The sequence below is a fragment of the Pimephales promelas genome, chromosome 5 (assembly GCF_988280905.1).
Source record: "Pimephales promelas chromosome 5, fPimPro1.hap1.1, whole genome shotgun sequence".
NCBI classification, from domain to species: domain Eukaryota; kingdom Metazoa; phylum Chordata; class Actinopteri; order Cypriniformes; family Leuciscidae; genus Pimephales; species Pimephales promelas.
This window is the reverse complement of record NC_142773.1, coordinates 39,210,363-39,235,811: the sequence shown is the minus strand read 5'-3', so window position 1 is coordinate 39,235,811 and position 25,449 is coordinate 39,210,363. Positions and strand designations below refer to the sequence as shown.

General features: G+C 37.5%; 1 protein-coding gene across 4 annotated transcripts in view; it reads right to left on the bottom strand.

Moving 5' to 3' along the window:
- The window catches only part of adcyap1r1a (ADCYAP receptor type Ia), a 54,788-nt gene that overhangs the window by 13,144 nt on the left and 16,195 nt on the right, over positions 1-25,449 (bottom strand). For all 4 annotated transcript variants that reach the window (XM_039676320.2, XM_039676321.2, XM_039676322.2 and 1 more), the window contains exons 4-9: positions 10,303-10,410; positions 9,148-9,245; positions 7,880-7,977; positions 7,380-7,512; positions 1,889-2,042; positions 1,612-1,672 (exon numbers count right to left, since the gene is read on the bottom strand). In XM_039676320.2, coding sequence (XP_039532254.1) covers positions 1,612-1,672; positions 1,889-2,042; positions 7,380-7,512; positions 7,880-7,977; positions 9,148-9,245; positions 10,303-10,410 — 652 coding nt within the window. The remainder of the gene's footprint in view (positions 1-1,611; positions 1,673-1,888; positions 2,043-7,379; positions 7,513-7,879; positions 7,978-9,147; positions 9,246-10,302; positions 10,411-25,449) is intronic.

Genomic DNA, 25,449 nt, shown 5'->3' with positions numbered 1-25,449 from the left:
AACTGTTCAAACGGCTTTAAACGATTCGAGATGATGAATAAGGGTCTTATCAAGCGAAACGATCGCTCATTTTAAGTTTTATAAGCACAAATGGTCGTCTTGCTCTGTTCTGTGATGCGCGTTATGCCGAGTTCAGACTGCATGATTTTAGCCACGATTTTGGCTCGCCGACAGGTTTTGAGAAATCGCCGACAAATGCCCGAAATCACAGGCAAATCGGCGCTCGTTCACGCGAGTGACAATCACGCAGTGTGAATGAACAAAGACGCGAACTGAGAGAATCACCGACGAGTCGCCGACGGCCGTGAGATATTTGGCATGCTAAATATCTGAACCTGTCGGCGATTCAAAATCCTGCTGTGTGAAAAGTGTTTTGACTGAAAACTACATCGGCGATCACCGGCAGCCAGTGAGAGAGCAAGATACAGAGCAGCAGGGAGTTCGGGGAGGAGTTATAGATCACATATCAACATGATATGGCATTGTTTCAACAAAAAAAAACTTCTTCTCGGTCTATTTGGACACAATAAATGGAAGAAAAATTAGTAGAAATTTGCAGGAGCACTCGTGTCTGTTTCACCAGCTGTACCACAACCGGGTCGAGAAAAAAAAAGTCTCACGTGAGAACTCCGGTCTTGCACGTGTGGTGTCGCGCGTTGTTTCCTTTTCATATCTCACGCGTGTTTGTTGTGAAATGTAGTTTGCGTGCAGCGTGCTAGACAGAGTCTGTCGGCGATTTTTTTAAAGTCATTCAGTGTGAAACCTTCTGTCGCCGATCCATCGTCCAGTGTGAACACAGCAGCGACTGAATGCTGGCCAAGATAGTCATGCAGTGTGAAAAGAGCAGCGACCTGACTACTTTGAAAATCGTGCAGTCTGAAAGAGCCATTAATTGACTTAAAAATCTTAATTTCTTTTCGACTGAAGAAAGAAAGACATGGACATCTTGGATGACATGGGGGTGAGTAAATTATCAGCAAAAGTTTTTTTTAGAAGTGAACTACTCCTTCAATGCAATGCAATACAATGATGATTGAGAGATGAACAAATAAACGTTCCTCCATCATATCTACATTTTAACAGGACTTTAAAGATAATTAAGTATTGATAATCAAGTAGAACTAAGTTGCTTCTGTCCATTTGTTATTCAAAAGTTATTCTTAAATTTACTTCATAAAAAATCTGTATTTCACAGCAAAAAAACATGTAGTAGATTGTGCACAACACTTTTTTTCCTTCATGACAATTGAAAGGCCTTAAATATTCGCATATCAGATATGATACAACCCTTATAGGGTTCATAAATGTCATATTGTGCATTATTATATCACATTACTGACAAAGAAAAAAACCTGGATTAAACCATATGCACTCGCAGAATTAAACATGCGTAATCATACTGCATACATTTGCTTTAAATATAGTATGCAGTATACAGTGTGTGCAATTATCATTACACTTGTATTTTTTATGTTCTTTTTTACATTTGTATTCCTTTCCAACGATTCTTGTGACTAGTGACACTGCATGCTAATAGTGTAGCTCATCTGCGTAGGCATCAGAGCAACGCTTACAGTATATCACTTTTTGTTCATGCGGCATTACACGTACCCAGAATCATCAAAATGAAGACGCAGAACAGCCCATATGGTCACACAAATGGTGGGCGTTCCTGCAAGTGTGAGAGGAAGACGAAATCGGTCAGACCTCAAAGCTGTTCTCTAACAATATTAATGTATTACATATGCCAGCACAACAAATCACATCATAAAGAGCCAGTGGCCGGTTAATACAGACGCTGCACTCCATTTCCTTCCATATCTATGAGTGTGACACATAATCAATCACGTAACAATCCGTTTTCGTGTGATGCATCGCTGTGACGTACCCCAGCCGATGATGGTGTACCAGTAGAAGTAGCGTCTCTCGGGGAAGAAGGTTTCCACCAGCAGCGTGAAGAGATACAGTCCTTCGATGAAGAGCCAGAAGTAGTTTGACATCACACAGTAATGGAAGAACACCATGACTGCCTTACACCCCACCTGAACACAGAGACACACATTTAGAAAAGCCAGTGGAGGACTCCATCAGACAACCTCATCATTATAGTCACTGTTTTAGCCAGCACATTCAAAACACCCTGTAAATAATCACTTGGTTGCATGTCGCTACTTTAGCCATGAAGAAGAACTGAGAGCAGAGCAATACTATCATCAATTATCAAAACAAATGGTTTCAAGGTCATGTACAATTAAACTAAAGTAATACTGTACTATATAACAGGCCATGCAAATGTTTTATACAGATTGTTAAATGTCCCAGCCCTCACAACACAGTAATTCCCACAAACAACACATCTTAAAGGTCCCTTTTCACAAGATGTAAAGTAAGTCTCTGATGTCCCCAGAATGTGTATGTGAAGTTTCAGCTCAAAATACCCAACAGATCATTATTTACAGCATGTTTAAATTGTCATTTTTGGGGGCTCAGAAAAACGCGCTGTTTTAGTGTGTGCCCTTTAAATGCAAATGAGCTGCTGCTGCCGGCATAGGGGGCGGAGCTTCACGAGCTCGCGCTCAGTCTCTCAGGACAATTTCATCTCACAGAATGAGGATAATATCACAAACTCTCAGTAAAAGAGAATCAAACTGGATTTGACAAAAAAAATCGGAGGTATATTTTTACAGACAAATGGATCGCTGCAATTCACAGAAACAACCGGACTCCAGTCAGCGAAAGGTGGATTTGTTATCATTTTGCTAAAATTAAGGTGTAAAACCATACCCATATATTTTGTATTGTTATACATGCAGTGGCGGTTCTACTTTGAATTACACCCAGGGCGAGACCCCCTTCGAGCGCCCCCCCCACCCCCCCCCCAAAAAAAAACCAACCAACCAAAAAAAAAAAACGAAAAAAAAAAAACCCAAAAATAAAATCTCATTCCGTTCATTTGAAAAACACAGTTAATAGAATCCAGTTATTTTGCTAGAATAATCTAACTTTTAAGGGAGGAAGTAACCATTAGCGCATTGGTTATTGCCTTGAATTATGTGCATGGCACACTTTTAGTTATGACTTGTTAAAGTATACTTTGTCACTAAATGGAGTTTTTAAAAGTAAAATCGTCAGAGAGACACTTAGGCCTATTTAGTAACACAATACTTATCTCTTAAATAATTTTGAACAGCTATCATATTAACAACTATCCAAACTGTTATAGACCTAAAATAGCTTTTGTAGCCCTATGTCACTCTTAAAATGTCAGAGAAAAGGACAGAATCAGAGATTATTTAGAAAATAGAAAATTGTACTTTGCATATTATAGGCTACTATAAAAACACATAAAGTTGATCATTATGTAAATTATTTTCATTTCATGAATATAGTGACCAACATGATCACATACACAGAATCTTGTTCAAAAAGCCTAATACACAATGAAATCAATTCACCAAGTTAATAACATTAAAGATTTGTTTTTAAGGAGTGTCTTTTATCTTACCTAGTAAACTTAAAAAAAGGTTAACACAAAAGATTTTAAAAAAATATATAAACCTCATATTTCAGCATTCAATCATCTCTATAAAAAGATTGAGTCAATAAAGATACATTCCTGACATTTATAATGCACAGTAGCTGATCTTTTATTATTAATAGAAAAATTCGGTCCGATTTTCCCATGGCTGTCGTTGCTATAGAACCATGCACTGCGCTCTCCACAATGACAAAGAAGTTTTAGTAGCTATTGTATTTCCACCACAGAAAAACGCTTGCTGTAGCTCTGCTAAAAGATTTCTTTACGGAGAAAAGAAAAAACCCAAGTGTTTGGGTGCACGTGCACTCCCATACTGAAAAGATTATGAGCGCGCCTCCCGCGAGCGCGTAATGAGCGCGCTTCCCGTGCGCCTAATCGCTTATTTGAAATAACGACCTCAAGCGCGCAAAAGACGCGATACGTGAACTAATCAAGAGACCCCCCTGATATCGCTTCTGTGCACGGCACCTTCTCCGCAAGCAGGGCGCCATTGCCAATAATTGAATTGAAATGATAAAAAATAGAAAACCTTCGCGGGACAGAGGATTTTTTTTTAACTGCTCGTGCCGCCCCCCATGTGACATAAAGAGATGCCGCCCCGGGCGACTGCCCGGTTCGCCCGTGCCTAGAACCGCTACTGTATACATGTTAACAACTCATCAATTAAATATTTATCATTGCATATTCTGAATTATTAGATGTTTTTTTTAATAAACACTGAGCAAAATTAATAAAAAACTAAAGCTTTAGGGCTGGACGATATGATGATATATATATAGGCTATATATAACACTGATATAATTGATTAAAATTAAAGCGTTCACAGGCAAATTTGCTTTATGTTTAGGACTATATTTTGCTTTTATTTCCCCGGTGTCGAAATCAGGCAAACATAAATGTCAGGCGACACGATTCCTGGCTGCATGTCAATATCCATGGATCACTGGATCTTTAGTAAGTTGTAAGGAACACTATATTGAGTCCAACATTTAGTTTAAATTGATAAAATTGTCAGTTTTAGTCGCGTTTTCGCAGTTTCCCCTATTAAATCCAGTCACGCAGCAGATCTTTTGCCACTCAGTCAGGCTGAGCGGGGTTGTTTCGGCGGGAAAGTGACGTCAATGCATTCCCTCTGTTGCAAAATAATATGCATGAATTGGGACCGTAAGCACAAACATTAAAATAGCAATGGAAAATAATTGCATACAGTATATTCACAGTTTGTGAAATGTTATTATTTAAAAATATTTGTTACATACAGGTTTGTTTTTTTATCAAATGCACTCATTTATTTGATTCATTTTTGTAATATTCGTAAGTTTAATATTGTATCATTTTGATCTGTTTGCTATCTGTAATTTTTTATAGTGTGATTTTTGCAGTGTTGGGTGTAACTAATTACTAAGTAATTAGTTACTGTAATTTAATTTCTTTTCCCTTGAAAATGTAAAGTAAGGGATTAATTTAATTACAGTTACTTCTGATGTAATTGAGGTATCAAATCAATCCGATCAGACAGGGATTTGTATACATTTTATGAGGTGTCTAAATATTACGACCGCACTCGTACAAATTAGTATGAATTATTGTAAAATATGAAAAAAGTGTGAAATGTCATGAGATCAGACATAAAACAATAGTGGGTTTAACATCAAAATGTATGTCTGATGTTAAAAAGTATGTTTTTATAATGTAACCTTCTCCACCTTGGTCAGTTTAAGGATAATTCATGCAATTTTATAGTATTTATGTGAAAGAATTAAAACAGATTCATGTCTATCCATGTATTATTCAGCTGGTTGAGATTGATATGGGATTTTGAAAGTAATTAGTAATTAAAAGTAATGTAAAATTAGTACAGTAATCTAATTACACTATTGAAGAGGTAATTAGTAACTTGGGTCCCACTTTATATTAAGTGGCTTTAAGTACCATGTACTTACATTGAAATTAATAATTTGATACAATGGACTTATTGTGTACATACATGTTTTAAATTGTACTTATATTTTAAAAATACCAGCATGTAATTACAGATGTAATTAATTTATGTAATTAAATCTGTAATTACACAGCTGACCCATCCCTTACACTTAAACCCACCCTTAAACCTACCCATACCACCACACCTGTCCCTAACCTTACCCGTATCACACCTCAATAGCAGCAAAAGTGATTTACAATACAACATGAGCACAATAAGTACATTGTACTTATTTTTAAATGTAAGTACATAGTACTTAAAGCCACTTAATATAAAGTGGGAAGTAAAAATTTCAATATTTTGACCACTACTGTAAGAAAATGTCCAAAGTTCACCTTAATTCTGACATATTTTAGAGTAAAAGAGGATGTTTAACAACAACAACAACAACAAAAAGTAGGACATCGTGAAATTATTTGATTGCAAAAAACTGAAACTGGCTATTTGTTTAGTATCAAATGCCTTAAATCGGTCAAGCTGATTTTTATAACACATTAGCTGATGTGTTGCTGGTTTATCAAACAAGCCTAATGACCACTGGATCAGTGATGCATCCTTTTGTCTGAAAGATGGCATGTACCCTGTACATTTCCATTCACATTATATAGTGTCAGAACACCCTGAAGTCTTGTGCTCATCAGTTACCCTCTGAACCAATTCAAAGCTAAGTGATGTCATTACCACGGCCTCTGATTGGCTGTGGGAAAGAGCTCAAAGCCCTCATTCAGGTGTATAATGAGAGCGTGCACGTTTTGATAAGCTATTCATATGCTAATACGGAAATAATGGAATATTTCCAGAGCTCGCTGAACTCGGCTTCATGATAATTACAGCTGTTTGTCAGGCACAGATGGGGGAAACAGAACATGTTGCTGCAGAATGTGGGCTTGAACATAAACGGATCGAGTTATTATTAGTCTGTGGGTTTCACATGCAAATGTTATCCAAGACCAACAGTTCAATCTCGTATCCGTTTGTGGGCGATCCACTGTGAAAGCAAAGCTCATAGAGACACCGAAACCAGCCGAAAAATTCAACTGGAAATAACATTTATTTGATAATCAGCACTCATATTAATAAATAATGAGTTGTATATAAACAATTCAATTGCAATTTTTCTACAACAATTCATTGTAGAAATATAAACATTTAAATGGTGGCGGTAAAAGTTTTCAGTAAAAACTATATTAGAGCCCGACCGATAAAGGATTTTAAAAGGCCGATACCGATACAAATATTTTTGGGTTTTAAAATCCGATATATCGGCCGATATTTTATTTATTTATTTGAAACTGGACACGATAGTCACAAATTTTGTCATGCTTATTTGAGTTAAGAGAACTGATGGGGATGTTCTTTTAATTGTTATTCAAGCAATGTATGTCTCGTGCCCAACTCAACGAGTGTTGCCAACAGGAACGGTGTAGAGTGCCCTCTGGTGGACAAACTATACAACTCCAACACTCATGACATGGTTCAAGCGTGTTTCGTCCGTTTTTATTTTATTTTTGAAATACTCATTTATCAGCCACTATAACTGCCGATACCGATAGTTTGGAAAATGCCTAATATCGGTCTGCCGATATATCGGTCTGGCTCTAAACGATATAAATACTGTTTGTTTTCTCACACAAACCGCTCGTTTCGTGTCTTAGGCCATCAATGTGTACTTACATTTACGAGTCATTAAATCAAGTTTAATTTGGACTTCTCTGTGCATGCTCTTTGAGGTGGTGACCATAGACTTGCATTATATGACTTGTAAATGTTTTTGTGTATTAGTGAACAACATTTTAATCAGATTTGTCATTGTATTCATTAGCATTAAAAACAAAATGGCAGATGTGCATTACTCACAGTATGAACAAAGCAGTCATCACTTTCCTCCTCGGCGTACAAAACCCCGTCCTTAATAAACACAGAGATGGCTCTCAGCATGAAGGACACAAACAGGTTCATGTGGATGAAGTTCCTGGTGCAGTGAAGCTTCCTGTCGACAGACGTTCAAAGGAAGGATTACGCCATTATATGAGATTGAAGTTCTAATGTGTTTCAATGACTGTGTAAACACTCATCAATAGTTGTTTTGAAGCCCATGGCATCTTATCATAATTTGCATTATACGTAGGTTCTTCAGATCACTCTATTTGGTTTCAGGGTACTTTAAAGCACAAAAAAAAAAAATCCCGAAAGAAAACAAAGTACTTTGTGTATCTTGAAAAGCTTCTTCAATTGAACCAGGCTGTAAAATCCTTTTTCATTGTAATTGGAATTACATTTGAATATATTCAATATTTATATTATATTGAAGATATAAAAAGGTCAATGTTGTGTGACAACACTGCTTTAAAACTGACCTGAACCGGCACAGAATGACCATAGCTGTGGTCAGAGACACTAGAGACGTGCTGTAGCCCACCGTATAGAGAGCCTTCACAGATGCGTAGTACATGTCCTTGAAAGGAAGAGAAAAACAAAATGACTTTTGGTTAGCAGCCATTTTGCAAAGGTTTTTGTTTTATTCCGTTTATTTGAGTTGAATACAGAGCATGCACTGTCCTGGAGTAAATACTTACCACAAATTAGAAATTAGATGAATAAAGTAAAATACTATGCAAATACAAAATTACCACTACTTTAAGAATTGGTCTAATTTAAAGGTACAATACGTAGGATTTTTGCAGTAAAATATCCAAAAACCACTAGGCCAATGTTATATTTGTTTAGTTGATTACTTACAATATCCCAAATGTTTCAAACTATTTGTAAATCGTGAGAAAATTGCGATTTTAACCAAGGAAACGGGGCGTGTGAGCAGGGGTGAGGACTGGAGTCGCCAGTCATTGACATCATATCCGCGTTACCCTCAGTTTCCGCCAGGTTTGACCTTGTATTGCAATAGTAACCATGGCGACAGACGTTGACAATCTGGGTTATGCCCGTTATGCCTAGCAGGACGCTCACGCTGTTGTTGTTTTGTTCAAACATTTTTGTTCAAACATTTTGGACCATGGCAAGCAGACATTGAGACAAAAAGAGGATAATTCAGCTTAATGCGGAATATGCGTCATTAATATACGCCTTTGTTATTGTAAGAGGTTAGCGACCCCTGGTGGCGAAAATATCCTGCATATTGTACCTTTAAAGGCGCAGTAAGCAATTTCTGAGAAACACTGTTAATATTCATTGCTCAGCCCCCCAAATGCATGAACAGTGAAAAGTGGACGTTTATTTCTAGCTGAAACAAAGTAAAATAATGCTTCATGAAAAACAAACGTGAACGTATGACAAGGAAGAACAAAACATGAACATCCAGTACACAAGACACAAGCAAAAGTTGGTTGTTAGAAGCTGGCAACACATTAGCTCCAAAACTGTCCTGTTACTATTGCGAACATTACAACAACAGCATATCCTGGTTGTGTGAAACATAGTAAAACCAATGTTACTCACGTATGGAGCAGAAATAACACAACCTCAGGGTCTGTTTTCAGGCTTTCAACAGCGTTTCTCAGAAATAGCTTACTGTACCTTTAAATAATGGGGGTCTCTTATAAACATAAATAACTATGGTGGTTATTGGTGACCATCATGATCTGAATCGTTTCTATCATGAAATACTCACAGGGTTGGTTGAGTTGTCACCAATGCAGGCATCAACATAGTGAGGAAACGGTTCAGACCAACCGAACTCTGTACAGTTTCTGCTGATCTTGCCAAGCCCTGAAATGCAGTAGGGCAACAACCAGAACAACCATAAATCAAATGTGTTTCTCACTTTAAAAAAGAAAAGAAAAAAACCTTTAAGCAAGTGCTGAAATTTGCTGCTGTCAGCAGAACTGCAAAAACAAAAGCATACATACATCACAACCACATACATTTACATTGACTGACTCATGATCTCACGTAGCCTACACTGTAAAAAGGTTGCTATAGATTTTACAATAACTTACTGGCAGCTGGATGCCAGTACGTTACTGTAAAAGTGTTTACAGTACCAGTACTGTAATTTAATTTACAGTAAGACAATTGTATACTGTCCTAATATTTACAGTATGGGTACTGTATTTTTCATTTAGAGTACAAGTACCAATACTGTACATTGTATTCATGAGTACAACTACTGTATTTTTATTACGGTATTAGAATTGATTTCCTATTCCATAATTAGAGTTTTTTTTACGATTTACAGTATGCAGATAAGGAACTCCCGCACACTATCATTACTTGCACTTTTCAATCAAGTTTATTCACACACAACGTTTCGGTCACACGACCTTCGTCAGGAGACTCAGGTAAATCAGGTACGATTTACAGTATAAAATAATTACAGTAGTAAACTTATTTTCCCATAATCGTTGGCTATTTACAGTATTATACTGTTGACACATTTAACAGTATTATACTGTACATATTACAGTAAAATACTGTTCAAATTACAAAAATCTGTTAGAGTGTAAAGTTCAGTGTTTTAGTCTGTTATGCCTGGTTTAGCAGTGTTGCTGTTTTGCGCCATAAATATGGGCAAAAACATCCCAATTTTTGACAAGATAAAGCATTCAGTTTTATAGTATAACTCTTGTTTATATCAATATTTTTGAAGGATCATGTGACACTGAAGACTGGAGTAATAATGCTGAAAATTCATTTTTGCATCACAGGAATAAATTACCTGTATAGGTATACCAAAATATGTTGGTAACACTTCACAATAAGGTCTCATGAGTTATTGTTAGTTAATGCATTAACTACCGATTACAACGGTATGTATGTCTCTCACCCTCCTCTGGACTCATGAAATCAAAGAGCTCGGGACAGTTGACCTCCACGACCTGACCGACATCGGCCGCCTGCCAGCAGGTCAGGTTGTCCCACTCCCATGGACACTCTGAAAACAACAATTTTCACATTAGTACACCTCACATCTGACAGGAGCTACACTGTACAAGATTTCTAACCACTCCAACTCAAAATTGTCTAAATTCTATCTAAAATCTAAATCTCAGATGCTCAAATAAGCTCAAATGGTCACCTTGCTCTGTTATGTAATGAACGTTCGTGATTCTCCTGTTCGAATTCGTTTATCAAAATAAATCTTTTTTCGTGTCATGTGGTTCACTCAACGAACGAAATGAATGAATTGACTGAAAAGATTCGTTCATTTTGATAAACGAGTTCGAACAGGAGAATCACGAACTCGCATCACAGAACAGAGCAAGGTGACCATTTGTGCTTATAAAACCTAAACTTTGTTATTTATTTATTAATTGAGCGATCGTTTTACTTGATAAGACCCTTATTCATCGTCTGGTGTCGTTTAAAGCCCTTTGAAGCTGCACTGAAACTCTCATTTGGACCTTGAATCGTTTGGTTCCCATTGAAGTCCATTATATGGAGAAAATCCTGGAATGTTTTCATCAAAAACCTTCATTTCTTTTCGACCGAAGAAAGAAAGACATGGACATCTTGGATGACATGGGGGTGAGTAAATTATCAGCAAAAGTTTTTTTCAAAAGTGAACTACTCCTTTAAGGACTTTAATATATTAACTAACATGAACTAACAGTGAGCAATATATGTTTTACAACATTTAATCATCTTTGTCAATGGTAGTTATACAACAATTGCTCATGTTAGTTCACAGTGCATTAACTTAAAATACAGTTATTTATTAGTAAATGTATACATGTTAACTAAAACTAATAAAAGCTGTACAAATAATTGTGAATTGTTAGTTCACTGTGCATTAACTAATGTTTACAAATGAAACCTTAAAGTATCGGTAACACTTTACGGTAAGGTTTCATTTGTAAACATTAGTTAATGCATTAGCTAACATGAAGTAAAAATGAGCGATATATATATATATATATTTTAAAGCATTTAAGAATATAATTGCTCTTTGTTTGTTCCTGTTAGTTCACAATGTTTACAAATACAGTAAATGCACATTAAGAATAATAAATGCTTGAAGTATTGTTCACTGTAAGTTCATGTTAACTAATCCTTCGATAGATACCAGTAAGAGTTTTCTTTCATCATGGTATTTCCCACTGAAACAATATTTCTACCACAAACAGCACTGAAAACAAACTCTTTTGAATATAAAGCCAAGTCTTCCTGAAAACATCAACGCCCAATTACATCTGGACTCCTGACATTATAACAGATGTCTCAGTTTAATTCTCAATTATACCAAGGCCTTTCTAAGATTAGCTCTTGAGGCGACGCCAAGGTGACTATGAATGTAACCAGCAGGGGGCATCAGCACGGCCTCCTGTGACTCAGCGCCTGCCCGAGGACGTGAACATGATCAATATGTGATATGGATCAGAATCCATCACATTCAGAACTGCATTTGACTCCTCGTTTCCCTCAGCTCATTACTGAAATGATTCTAGAATTAATTACAGAAATGCTTCTCACTCAATCTTGTGGCAAAGAGAGGATGCAAAAGATGAGGGAAAAAACGTGGAGATCCTTGATGCATCAACAACAGCGACAAAAACGTCGGCAGATTTTGATTTGAATGTGTCTATTTCTGTTCATTAACATTTATTCTATTGCAAACCGTTTCATTCTATCATATAATGAAAGAAAAATTCAAGATCGAAACACTTTCAACTGATTTTCAACAGTAGAAATGAAAACAAACATCTCCAGGTTCAGAAGAGACCTTTATGTCTCAAACTCAGATCTCAAACTAAAGGCAGAGATCTGAACACTATAAATACTAAATATAAATAAATAAATAAACAGAATAAAAACTAAATTAATTAAATGAATAATATGCTAATGCTATACATAAATTATATTCAAATTATAAATACAAAATAAATTAAAGCTGCAAGCAGCAATGAAAAGGGCCCTCGCACCCGTGCCGCCACCACCTGGCGGTTTTAGGAAAACAGAGCAATGTGGGCAGTATGTAATGATAATAAATATAGGAGGACTATGTCAAAGGATTTGTATTTGCACACTTCCAGCTACCAGCAGGTGGCGCTATTGCTATAACCAAATATGAGCATGGTCATGTGTTCAGGACAGGACTCTTATCAAACATGTGAAGTTTGGGGCAGATCGGACATTGTATGCCTGAGTTACTGCAGGCTGTCTGTGGTTGCCTAGCAACATCGGAACTGCAAGCAATATTGACCTATATGACATATTCATTAGAGCCCGACCGATAAAGGATTTTGAAGGTCGATACCGATACAAATATTTTTGGTTTTCAAAATCCGATATATCGCCTGATATTTTATTTATTTATTTGAAACTGGACATGATAGTCACACATTTTTTCATGCTTATTTGAGTTTAGAGAACTGATGGGGATGTTCTTTTAATTGTTATTCAAGCAATGTATGTATCGTGCCCAACTCAACGAGTGTTGCCAACAGGAACGGTGTAGAGTGCCCTCTGGTGGACAAACTATACAACTCCAACACTCATGACATGGTTCAAGCGTGTTTCGTCTGTTTTTATTTTATTTTTGAAATATTCATTTATCGGCCATTATAACTGCCGATACCGATAGTTTGGAAAATGCCTAATATCGGCCGATAATATCGGTCTGCCGATATATCGGTCTGGCTCTAATATTCATGCACAAATCACCAAAAGGGTGAAATTGGGTGTACATTTATCAGGTCGCCAAGGGAACACCCTTCGACAAAAACTCAAGATCTTCGCAATTTAAGGTCGCAAAGGCCTTAAGATTACACTCACCAAATTTGAAGAGGATCAGATCAAAACTGTAGGAGTACAGCATATGGAAATTACGAAAAATGCACAAAATCTAGGAGGAAGCAAAATAGCTGACTTCCTGTTGTGTTTACGGCTATACTCCAAGAGACTTTTTTGTAGGTATTAGATCATTTCATGTATGTACCAAATTTCATACCTGTACGTGAAACGTAGAGCCGGGGCAAAATGTGGGGGCAATAATTTAAAGAATTTGCCCCATCCAATTTTGAAAACCATATCACACGTAAATTTTCACCACTTCTGAAGCGTGTGCAAAGTTTCATGAGTTTTCAAGCATGTTTAGGCCCTCTAAAAAGCGATTCTTTTAAGAGAAAAAGAATAATAATAAACAGAGCTCACCATCGGTGCTCAGGCCCTAATAACAAATTAACACACACACACACACATATTGGGGTTCCTTGTTTTATGGGGACTTTCCATAGACATAATGGCTTTTATATTGTACAATCTGTATTTTCCATCTCCTAACCCAAAACCAATCCATCACAGTAGACTTTCTGAATTTTATCATTTCAAAAAACATCACTTACATGATTTATTTAGCTGCTTTCCTCATGGGGACCAGAGTTTACTTAAGCCAAACACACACACGCACACAATAATACAATCTCTATTTGTCTCATTTGAATCATAACTGAAGCAACATTCAAGCAATTCTTTCCTTCTGGGAACTCTCCATGGAAAAATAACATTTCTCCACCGCTCATTTCACAGAATCGGTGAAAACTTATATTAACATAATTATAATTCATGAATTCATGGGGTTAGATGTTTTGCTAACTCACATGAGAAAAGAACAATGAATCGCGCTGTAGTTCGGAGGATGGAATGATGTCATAGTTACTTTGGCCAAGAGCCCGATTAACTAAAAGTTGTACATTAAGCTTGATTAGGGTCTCTAGAGCAACGTTCAGTTTCTCTGCACACACACACACAGCCTGTCTTTTATTTCTATATGAGAGTTAATATGTGAAGTAAAAGTGGAGAGCACTAGGTTTTGTCTGTCAGGTGGCACATGTTCTCCCAGATCTCCAACCAATCAGGACATAAAGCCAATTACGTGAAAGGCCAAACGAGAGCTCGCTAAACCAGCGGGAGAGAGAGACGGAAGAACAGTGAACTAACCAGACACAGATAAAAGTGTTCATATTGACACGGAATATTGACTCTGAATCATTTCTGCTGAAAAATCTCTAAAGCGAACAGCTTTAGATGAACACATCTGCTCATATCAGAGACTGACTCACTGCTGTAAAGGTCATTGCTAAGATCGTAATCAGTTTATTGGTGAGATTTTGCCGATTGGACTCGAAGGTAAATTAAAGTGTGATGTCATTGATGAGTCATGAGCCCAAAGGGCATCCTGCTGTTTTTGCATAAACGTCATTAGAGAGTCATTCAATACTAAAGAACACTTTAACAAGGATTAAACAAAACACAAATACTGTATACAATAAGCTGTTAGTATACTAAAACATTTAAAATGTTTGAAAACTAGCATGCAAAGAAGCATTCAGTATGCAATGACGAAAGAGTAGTATAAGCAAAACTATTGAAAATTACTTTCAGAAATCGAAATAAATATCACTGGTTCTCGAGGAAGCTCAAACGTGATGCGTAACATGAGAATGAACCTCATTGGTTCTTGGTGAAGCTCAAACGTGATGCGTAACATGAGAATGAACCTCATTGGTTCTTGTTGAAGCTCAAACGTGATGCGTAACACGAGAATGAACCTCATTGGTTCTTGGTGAAGCTGAAACGTGATGCGTAACATGAGAATGAACCTCATTGGTTCTTGGTGAAGCTCAAACGTGATGCGTAACACGAGAATGAACCTCATTGGTTCTTGGTGAAGCTCAAACGTGATGCGTAACATGAGAATGAACCTCATTGGTTCTTGTTGAAGCTCAAACGTGATGCGTAACACGAGAATGAACCTCATTGGTTCTTGGTGAAGCTCAAACGTGATGCGTAACATGAGAATGAACCTTATTGGTTCTTGGTGAAGCTCAAACGTGATGCGTAACACGAGAATGAACCTCATTGGTTCTTGGTGAAGCTCAAACGTGATGCGTAACATGAGAATGAACCTCATTGGTTCTTGGTGAAGCTCAAACGTGATGCGTAACATGAGAATGAACCTCATTGGTTCTTGTTGAAGCTCAAACGTGATGTGTAACACGAGAATGAACCTCATTGGTTCTTGGTGAAGCTCAAACGTGATGCGTAACACGAGAATGAACCTCATTGGTTCTTGGTGAAGCTCAAACGTGATGCGTAACATGAGAATGAACCTCATTGGTTCTTGGTGAAGCTCAAACGTGATGCGTAACATGAGAATGAACCTCATTGGTTCTTGGTGAAGCTCAAACGTGATGCGTAACACGAGAATGAACCTCATTGGTTCTTGGTGAAGCTCAAACGTGATGCGTAACACGAGAATGAACCTCGTTGGTTCTTGGTGAAGCTCAAACGTGATGCGTAACACGAGAATGAAACTCATTGGTTCTTGGTGAAGCTCAAACGTGATGCGTAACACGAGAATGAACCTCATTGGTTCTTGGTGAAGCTCAAACGTGATGCGTAACATGAGAATGAACCTCATTGGTTCTTGGTGAAGCTGAAACGTGATGCGTAACACGAGAATGAACCTCATTGGTTCTTGGTGAAGCTCAAACGTGATGCGTAACACGAGAATGAACCTCATTGGTTCTTGGTGAAGCTCAAACGTGATGCGTAACACGAGAATGAACCTCATTGGTTCTTGGTGAAGCTCAAACGTGATGCGTAACATGAGAATGAACCTCATTGGTTCTTGGTGAAGCTGAAACGTGATGCGTAACACGAGAATGAACCTCATTGGTTCTTGGTGAAGCTCAAACGTGATGCGTAACACGAGAATGAACCTCATTGGTTCTTGGTGAAGCTCAAACGTGATGCGTAACATGAGAATGAACCTCATTGGTTCTTGGTGAAGCTCAAACGTGATGCGTAACACGAGAATGAACCTCATTGGTTCTTGGTGAAGCTCAAACGTGATGCGTAACATGAGAATGAACCTCATTGGTTCTTGGTGAAGCTCAAACGTGATGCGTAACATGAGAATGAACCTCATTGGTTCTTGGTGAAGCTCAAACGTGATGCGTAACATGAGAATGAACCTCATTGGTTCTTGGTGAAGCTCAAACGTGATGCGTAACACGAGAATGAACCTCGTTGGTTCTTGGTGAAGCTCAAACGTGATGCGTAACACGAGAATGAAACTCATTGGTTCTTGGTGAAGCTCAAACGTGATGCGTAACATGAGAATGAACCTCATTGGTTCTTGGTGAAGCTCAAACGTGATGCGTAACATGAGAATGAACCTCATTGGTTCTTGGTGAAGCTCAAACGTGATGCGTAACATGAGAATGAACCTCATTGGTTCTTGGTGAAGCTGAAACGTGATGCGTAACACGAGAATGAACCTCATTGGTTCTTGGTGAAGCTCAAACGTGATGCGTAACACGAGAATGAACCTCATTGGTTCTTGGTGAAGCTCAAACGTGATGCGTAACATGAGAATGAACCTCATTGGTTCTTGGTGAAGCTCAAACGTGATGCGTAACACGAGAATGAACCTCATTGGTTCTTGGTGAAGCTCAAACGTGATGCGTAACATGAGAATGAACCTCATTGGTTCTTGGTGAAGCTCAAACGTGATGCGTAACATGAGAATGAACCTCATTGGTTCTTGGTGAAGCTCAAACGTGATGCGTAACATGAGAATGAACCTCATTGGTTCTTGGTGAAGCTCAAACGTGATGCGTAACACGAGAATGAACCTCGTTGGTTCTTGGTGAAGCTCAAACGTGATGCGTAACACGAGAATGAAACTCATTGGTTCTTGGTGAAGCTCAAACGTGATGCGTAACATGAGAATGAACCTCATTGGTTCTTGGTGAAGCTCAAACGTGATGCGTAACACGAGAATGAAACTCATTGGTTCTTGGTGAAGCTCAAACGTGATGCGTAACATGAGAATGAACCTCATTGGTTCTTGGTGAAGCTCAAACGTGATGCGTAACATGAGAATGAACCTCATTGGTTCTCACACGTCAAGCAAACATGCTTCAGCATCCGTTTATCACAACCGATGTGTGAGTTGATGAATGTTTACATGCGAATAAAAGCCTAAATTAAATATTTTCGAGTCTCTTCAGAAAATGTGGACTAAACTGCTCAATTTATATAGATTAGTTTTACGAACTGAATGAACTTTTTGAAGCGTCAAAGTGGTAGTTGTGTAGCTGTCAATGGAGGGACAGAAAGCTCTCAGATATTCTTAAAAAGATCTTCATTTGTGTTCGGAAGACGAACGAAAGTCTAACGGGGTTGGAACGACATGAGGGTGAGAAATTAATGACGGAATTAAAATGTTGGGGTGAATTAACCCTTTAAGCCTCGTCTATGACACCGGGATAGTTTTTTATTTGATTTTATTTCAAGTTTGAATGGTTTTAGTTTTGGTTATAATAATAACAACAACCCTGTTTTAACCCAAACAAATAATGAATCGAGAAGAAAATCATTAAAAAATACAGTTCCTACTGCTTCCTTTGATAATTGACAGCAATAATGATGATTAAGTGTAGCTGTGTCTTGCTTACGCTTATAGTCCAAACGACACCAGTATCGCTCTCGCACACTATCTCTTTTGTTTTCTCTCTCCGTCTCATTTTCTCTCTCACACACACTTGATTTTTCTGTCTGCATCTGTCAATCTCCTTCTCTCCCCCCTCTTGCAAACGTGGCTGTTTTATTTCCGTCCGAATGATTTTCTGCCTGCGCAGCGATAAGCCTGCTGTGCTTTAAGGAACCGGAGAGGATGAGGATCAATGAAGCAGATGTAAACAGGCTGCACACAGAGGTCATTCCTCCACAATCCTCCGAGACGTGGCCCCTGAATGTATGCGGACACTAAAGTCAGGTGTAAAAATGTCACTCCAATATTATGCACAAAATATCAAACCAAGGAGCATTTACAGCATTTACAAACTAAATATTTCACGACAGAAGTTTGTTAGGCCATGTCAATTGATCAAATGCTTTCAAAGGTGTAAACTCAGATTTGCCTCGAGTTCACTAAAACCATGTCAGTCAGCGATAAGAGTATTTTGCAGCTATCACATTATCCTTCCCCAGTAAGAGCTCTCAATATAACAAGGTCTTCAATTACTGCAGTTTTAATGGTTTTCACATATCTTGAAACCGACGCCTAATTCTCAGCTGGTAAGCATGTTGCTCATCGTTGCGGTTGAGGGTACTATTGTCGTCTAATTAGCTTAACCGCCTCCAGAGGATGCTGATTGGACGGCTAAAATTTTCCAAGAATTGAATGGGCTTGAAGTGAAACGTGAGGGAGATGTGCCTCAACACATGAAGCCAAACATTTGACCTCCTTGTCAGGGCCTGAAGTTAATTTTTTCGGCCACCGGCCACTGTGGCAGGTGGATTTAAAAATTCACCCGCCACAGAGACTTTTTACCAGCCATTTTTTTTTTTGCCTCATAAACGTAAAAAAAAAAAAAAAAAAAAAAAAAACCCGGGAATTTCACAATATTGTTCTTTAACTTGTAAGAACACACATTTTAGTGCTGTCAAGTAATAATAACTCTAATAACATACATTAAAAAAAATCTTTTTATTCATTGATTTTGACAGACACACACACAACATAGTATACTCAACAGATGGACCTACCGCAGCTCGTAAAAAAATCACACGCGGCTGTGTTGATGGCGGATTTAGTCACGTAGCAGCTACAGGTCTTACTCTTAACAGCTTTTAGTTACAGCGTTCAGGAACGGTTAAATATGAACTAAATTAATAATGTTATTACTGATAAAATTACCGGGTACCGGACATTTTCTCACCGGTCCCCAACTCCCAACATGCACAGTTGCACACGCACACACATCTGTGCAACTGTCATTGTACTGTAACCTACAACAGCGACGCGTTACATTATCTCATCCCATCTCATCAACAGTTTCATACTCGCACACATAGTCAGAAAAAGAGCCTCATCTTCTTTCTGATCGCATGAACGTTACGAAACAACAGTCGCTGTCATAAATCAGCCGCTCACGAACCTTGCCATTGCCGCCGATTGTTCACTTTGTATTAAAATGTCTTCTTTACTTTTCTTTTTCTCATCCTCATCTTTTTGTTGGCTGTTTGTTTTGTTTCAGCTGGCCTCTTTACCCCAGTAATGTGCTGCCACATTTTAGCTAAAGTCCACCGCAATAGCGGACTTCGTTGAAATGTAAAAATCCTAATGAATCACTCAATTCTCATTGGCTACCCGCCAATGTGGCAGGTAGATTGACAGTGTTACCCGCCAATAGCAAAATTCACCCGCATTTGGCGGGTGGTCGGGTGTTAATTTCAGGCCCTGCTCCTTGTACATCAAAGTTGCCAGTTTATTTTGCTTTTTCAATTTAAGACTGTTGTGTGGAAAACTTTACTTTAAGCCTTTATGTACAATGCATTATGAAGGTATTCATAATGTAATGCACTATGTCTTACCATAAATAATTGTTACCAAAGTAAAAATACATTATAATATTTGCTGATTCCTTGTTGCACCTGAAATTGATTGTTTGTCATGTGTTTTAATTATACAGGTGTTTTGTACAGTATATGTATTATAACTGTGGTTACAATTATTCATGAGATATTACAATGTATTACAAAGGGGAAAAAAAATGTATTCATAATGCATCATATAAAAAGGTTTTAAATAAAGTGTTACTAAACCTTTTATATTACTTAACATTTAGGTTCATATACACTGCCATTCAAAACTTTGGGGTTGTTAAGTTTTATTTTATTTGATTGTTTTTAAAACGTACTCTCTTATGCTCACCAAGGCTGCATTTATTTAATAAAAAATACAGTAAAAACAGTACATTTCAAAATAAGTGTTTTCTATTTAAATATACTTTAGGATGTAATGTATTCCTGTGATGCAAAGCTGATTTTTCAGCATCATTACAAACATTTCGGTAACACTTTATAATAACTGCACACTATTAATCATTAGTTAAGCATGAGTAAACAGTTAATTCATCATTTATAAAACATTAATAGACATTAATATGCAGTTTATAAATATAGCTATACAAGCTTTTTTCTTGATTTATAAGCATATCTATAATGCGTTTAATGATTGTATTTTCATACTTTGTTAATGATCAATTAATAATTTCTAAATGAAGTATAGCATTATTTACAAACCAGTTGTTTAAGAGTTGTCAGTCATTCATAAGATCACTTAGAAAGTATAAGTAAATGTAGTAAATACAGGTAGTTATAAAGCATTTAGTAGTGGTCAGTTAACTATTTTTGTGACCTAATCTAAAGTGAGGACTATTCATGCCTTGTAAAGCATTTATAAAGGCGATTTAAAGACTCGTCAATCTTCTAAACAGTAAAATGTAACAAACACAACACAGTGATACAGAACATAGAAATATTTAACAGCCTTTAAAAATGCTTTACAAGGCATGAATAGTCCTCACTTTAGATGAGCTCACGAACATAGTTAACTGACCACTACTAAATGCTTTATAACTACCCAAATTAACCCTTAATTACAGCATTAATACATGTTAATAAAGCATTTATTAACACATTAAGTAACCATCACTATATGTCTGAATAATAAGATGTATGAATGTACATTTAAATAGTTTATTAATCATTTACTTACTCGCTCTAAGTAATCGTATGAACCACTGAAAACTCTTAAATAACTGGTTCATAAAAAATGCAATTCTTCATTTAGAAATGATACATTGATCATTAATAAAGGATGAAAATACAATTATAGATATGCTTTTAAATCAAGAAGAAAGCATTTATAGCTGTATTAATGAACTGCTTATTAATGTCTATTAATGCTTTATGAATGATGAATTAATGGTTTACTCACGCTTTACTAATGATTATTAGCGTGTAGTTATTATAAAGTGTTACCAACATTTCTGATTATTATCCATGTTGAAAACTGTTGTGCTGATACATTTCGGGATTATTCGATGAATAGAAAGTTCAGCAATTATTTGAAACAGAAATATTTTGTAGCATTATAAATGTCTTGATATTTAATGCATGTCTGGAGAACAAAAATATGAATTTCTTATACTTAGCCCAAACTTTTGAATTGTGGTGTACATAGATTTCCCCTCACATATACAGTAGTGCCATGTTTGTACATCTGAAAAAGTCCATCACAAACCAAGACATCTAAATCAAACAGCTTGAAACGGAAATAAACTCTATTTACAGCTGATGTCCGAAAAGAAAAAGTATTCTGTACTGTATAACAATGACAATCTACATGAAATGCAAATGACACACCACTGCGCATCCGATTAAGTTGCATTGTGGTGGTTATCGAATAGCACTGAAATTCCACATGCAAACTTTCACTGTTCAGTCTTTCAAGCAACTCAAGCTCTTTCACACCTTATAATCTGTTATTTTCTGCTCCGAAATATCTGGAGTGTCCTTGAGGCTGTAAACATACAGAATGAGTCAGAGTCAAAGTGCTTTCTCTCCGTCTTCCTCTCCCCCCCTCGGCCCATTTATCCACATCTCGCTGTATGAGTCCTCCTGCTCTCACAGAAATAACTGCTCTTCTGTGTAATTGCTGACAGGTGTCACAGCCCTGCTTCCTGTTTACCACAACACCTGAACACATCTATGGGGACGGATGACACATTTAGCGCACGCTGAGCAAAATCAACCCAATATAGGAAAGTTTTCCTTAACTCAGTGAGGAAGAGATGGAGAATCATGACTAATTCATTTTAAAGAAAAGCTGATAGCAAGAAAGAGCCATGAAGTGCAGAATGGAATGTATTTGTTCCGAATCATTTCCACGGATCAAATTGCTCATTTCAATGATTCGGTTACAAAAAGTTCTCTCTCACGGCCCCTTACGTCCCTGCCTGGCATATTAAAGGGATACTTCACCTCTGGAAAGATGAATGTGTGGTCATTTACGTAGAAGAAATGTGAAATTATTTTTGAATTTGGAGCTTTCTAGACTGAGAAAAGCCAGAGAATGTATGTTTGGCTTATGTGGATGAAAGACAACAACTCCCAGAATGCACTTGCTTCGCTGCCCTAGGAGGCCACGCCTATCGGTAACAGAGCGCAGTAGTTAAACTAAGTCTAGGCTACTAGCAGAGCCCGTCTAACGGAGAGCCTAGGCACTTCCTATTAGCCCTATTGTGCATAGCTGTCAACATTGAACATTGAAAATAAGGGAGTTTTCCCGAAATCCTTCCCCAAAATAAGGGATTTTTTTTTACACGATTCTTACCCACAAACTTTAAAAATAAAGCACTAATCCTTAAAAGTCTAAAGAGTTAATAACTAGCCTAAAAACTAGTGTCATTTAAAGAAAAAAAAATCTACATTTGGATTAGCGGTGTGTTGCTCTTGCCTTTATGACAACAATTTCAACTGTTATCTTCCAAAACCCACAAAATAGGGAAGTGGGCTGTCTGTTTATTTCAATTACATTTACACATTTTATTAAAGAGCCTATATTTAGCCTGGTGGTGGACCGTCACTCAGAAGACACACTCTGTTGTTATTGTAGCCTATCCCATCTTTATATCCTCCTGAGGCCCAGAACGTTTTTTTCCAAAAGTTTTTTCTTCTTCTTTGTGTAATCATTATTAAGAGCATAAGAAACAAATGAAAAAAAAAAGAAAAGATATTTTATTCATATGTTATATGACATTAAATTATATATAGGCAAAACTAATGGCAATATAAATCGATTATTATAATTATTATTTGTTTAAATTACATTGATATCTGAATTTATGTAAAAACCTTGACTTTCAAACATCAAAATGTAAAATGTAGGCTATTCGAGTACAAAATTACATATAAACATCGTTTCCTATTTTTTTATTTTTATTTTGCCTGGAAACGCTTTCAACACGCTTGCGTGTCACGTGAAAAAATAGGCGTCAGTTCTATTTCTAGCATGCACGCGTTTTCTGGAGTGTGCAAGCTTTAATCTGTTAACATGGGAACCGAAATAAAAACGGACACGCCACACAGCCAGTGTGTCTCCGGCCAGCGCGCGCGGCGCCGCATCTGAGAATAAACGACTTCAAGCCGAATCAGTCCGAGCTCGTACGTCTCACACAATCAGAGTAAAAATACGGGATATTTTACGGGAAAATACTAAAACGGGAAGACAGCGGGAAAAGAGTAAAAATACGTGAGAAACCCGGAAAAAACGGGAGGGTTGACAGCTATGCTATTGTGTATTATCTTGGTTGCAGTTCCATTAGAATTCCACTGGAGGTGATCGCGGGCGAGAGCAGAATGAATGGGAGTCTATGGGGCTAAACGGCTAAATGTGTCTCTTTCACCTGCTTGTCGTTAAATCAAAATAGATTTTATTGTTGATTCCGCAAGTTCAATATAGATTATAGGCCAAAAGTCGAATGAACGAGTACTTATGTCCTTTTGATTTCTTACAGGTTAGGCTGTTGTTGGCCGGAACATGCTAGCATTCTGCTATTGTGTGACGTCATCACATTTTTGAATGGATTTTTAAAACAGATAAGTGAACTTAAAAATGCAATTTTCAGCTGAGTGTATTTTCTTAGCCCTCCCCTTTGAATGCAACTTTCAAATTACTTGACAAAAAAATACATCCTGAGAAAAGTGGATTTTTGGGCGTGAAACCCCATTTACTCCCATTCATTCTGCACTCGACCGCGAGCGCCCCCGCATGGACAGAGACGTGTTACTGCAGCCAGTCCAGATCCTGGAAGTAACCAGCCAGTGCCAATTCTCTTCAATTAGACATTCTCTGCTACTATTGATGAGTCTGCCCGAAAATGTGTTTCGAGATCGCCCAAAATGTCCGGGATTCAGCTTTTGCGATCTACAGTCCAAGGGCGTAGGAACGTCTTTGACATTGGGGGGGACATATTGGCCATTATGAATCAACGTCTATCCCACCACCATAATAGTAACATACAGTTTGGTGATGTGGTACTTGCAATGGTGGTGTTTTGGGGCCCCCTCCCACTATGCGAAGTCACCTGTGCTTGACGATTATTGACACAAATGTCACGCAATAATGATATATTATAAATGAATGCAGTGTTAATAAAAAATAAATACTTAATAAAAAAATAGATGCCTACTTAAAAAAAAAGTTTTAACTTTTGCTTTACTCTTTTACTAACTCTTAGAAACTTCTTAAAACAAACCATCTCAAAAAACATATATAAATATATTATTTGCTAAAATAATGAGAAAACTGAGAAATCAGAGCAAGGGTTCAATAATGACAATTATTGTTGAAAACTGTAAAAATATTATTATTTCTCAACTGTCTCAATACAGTGTAACTGTCCTCAAAATCTTTTTAGGGCCCGAGCACTAACAGTGCGAGGACCCTATTGAAACTGTTAGGATTATTTTTTTTTTTCTTTTTTCTGCAAAGTAAGTGCCATTTTCGGGGCCACAACATGCTCAAAAACTCACCAAATTTGGCACGCATGTCAGGACTGGTGAAAAATTTCGTATTTTGTGGGTTTCGCGGATGGGCGGGGCAAAATGGCACGATAGCGCCACCTAGAAAATTGGAAAAAATTAGCCCCTCGTCCACGTTCAACCTACATGCACGAAATTTGGTGGGGACGTGTATCATATCAAGACGCACAAAAAAGCCTCAAGAACCCATACCCTAAACTCGACAGGATGTCCGCCATTTTGAATTTGGCGGCCATTTTTGGACGATTTACAGACTCCGTACTTTAACGAACTCCTCCTAGGGATTTAGTCGGATGGACTTAAAATTTCTGCTGTGCCTTCTAAAGGCATTGACGATGTAAAGTTGTGCTATCTGCGCGTTTTCGTCGATGGGCGTGTCTGTGGCGTCGAAGATTCGCCATGAAACAGGAAGTTGTAATAACTTGGCTGTAAATGCCCAGACCTGCACGAAATTTTACACATTTGACTAGAGTCCCGCCCTGAACAAATCTACATGCCGACATTCACCCTAAGTCATAGCGCCACCTGCTGGCAACAGGAAGTGACCTGTAACGTAGCAGCCCCCGCCATA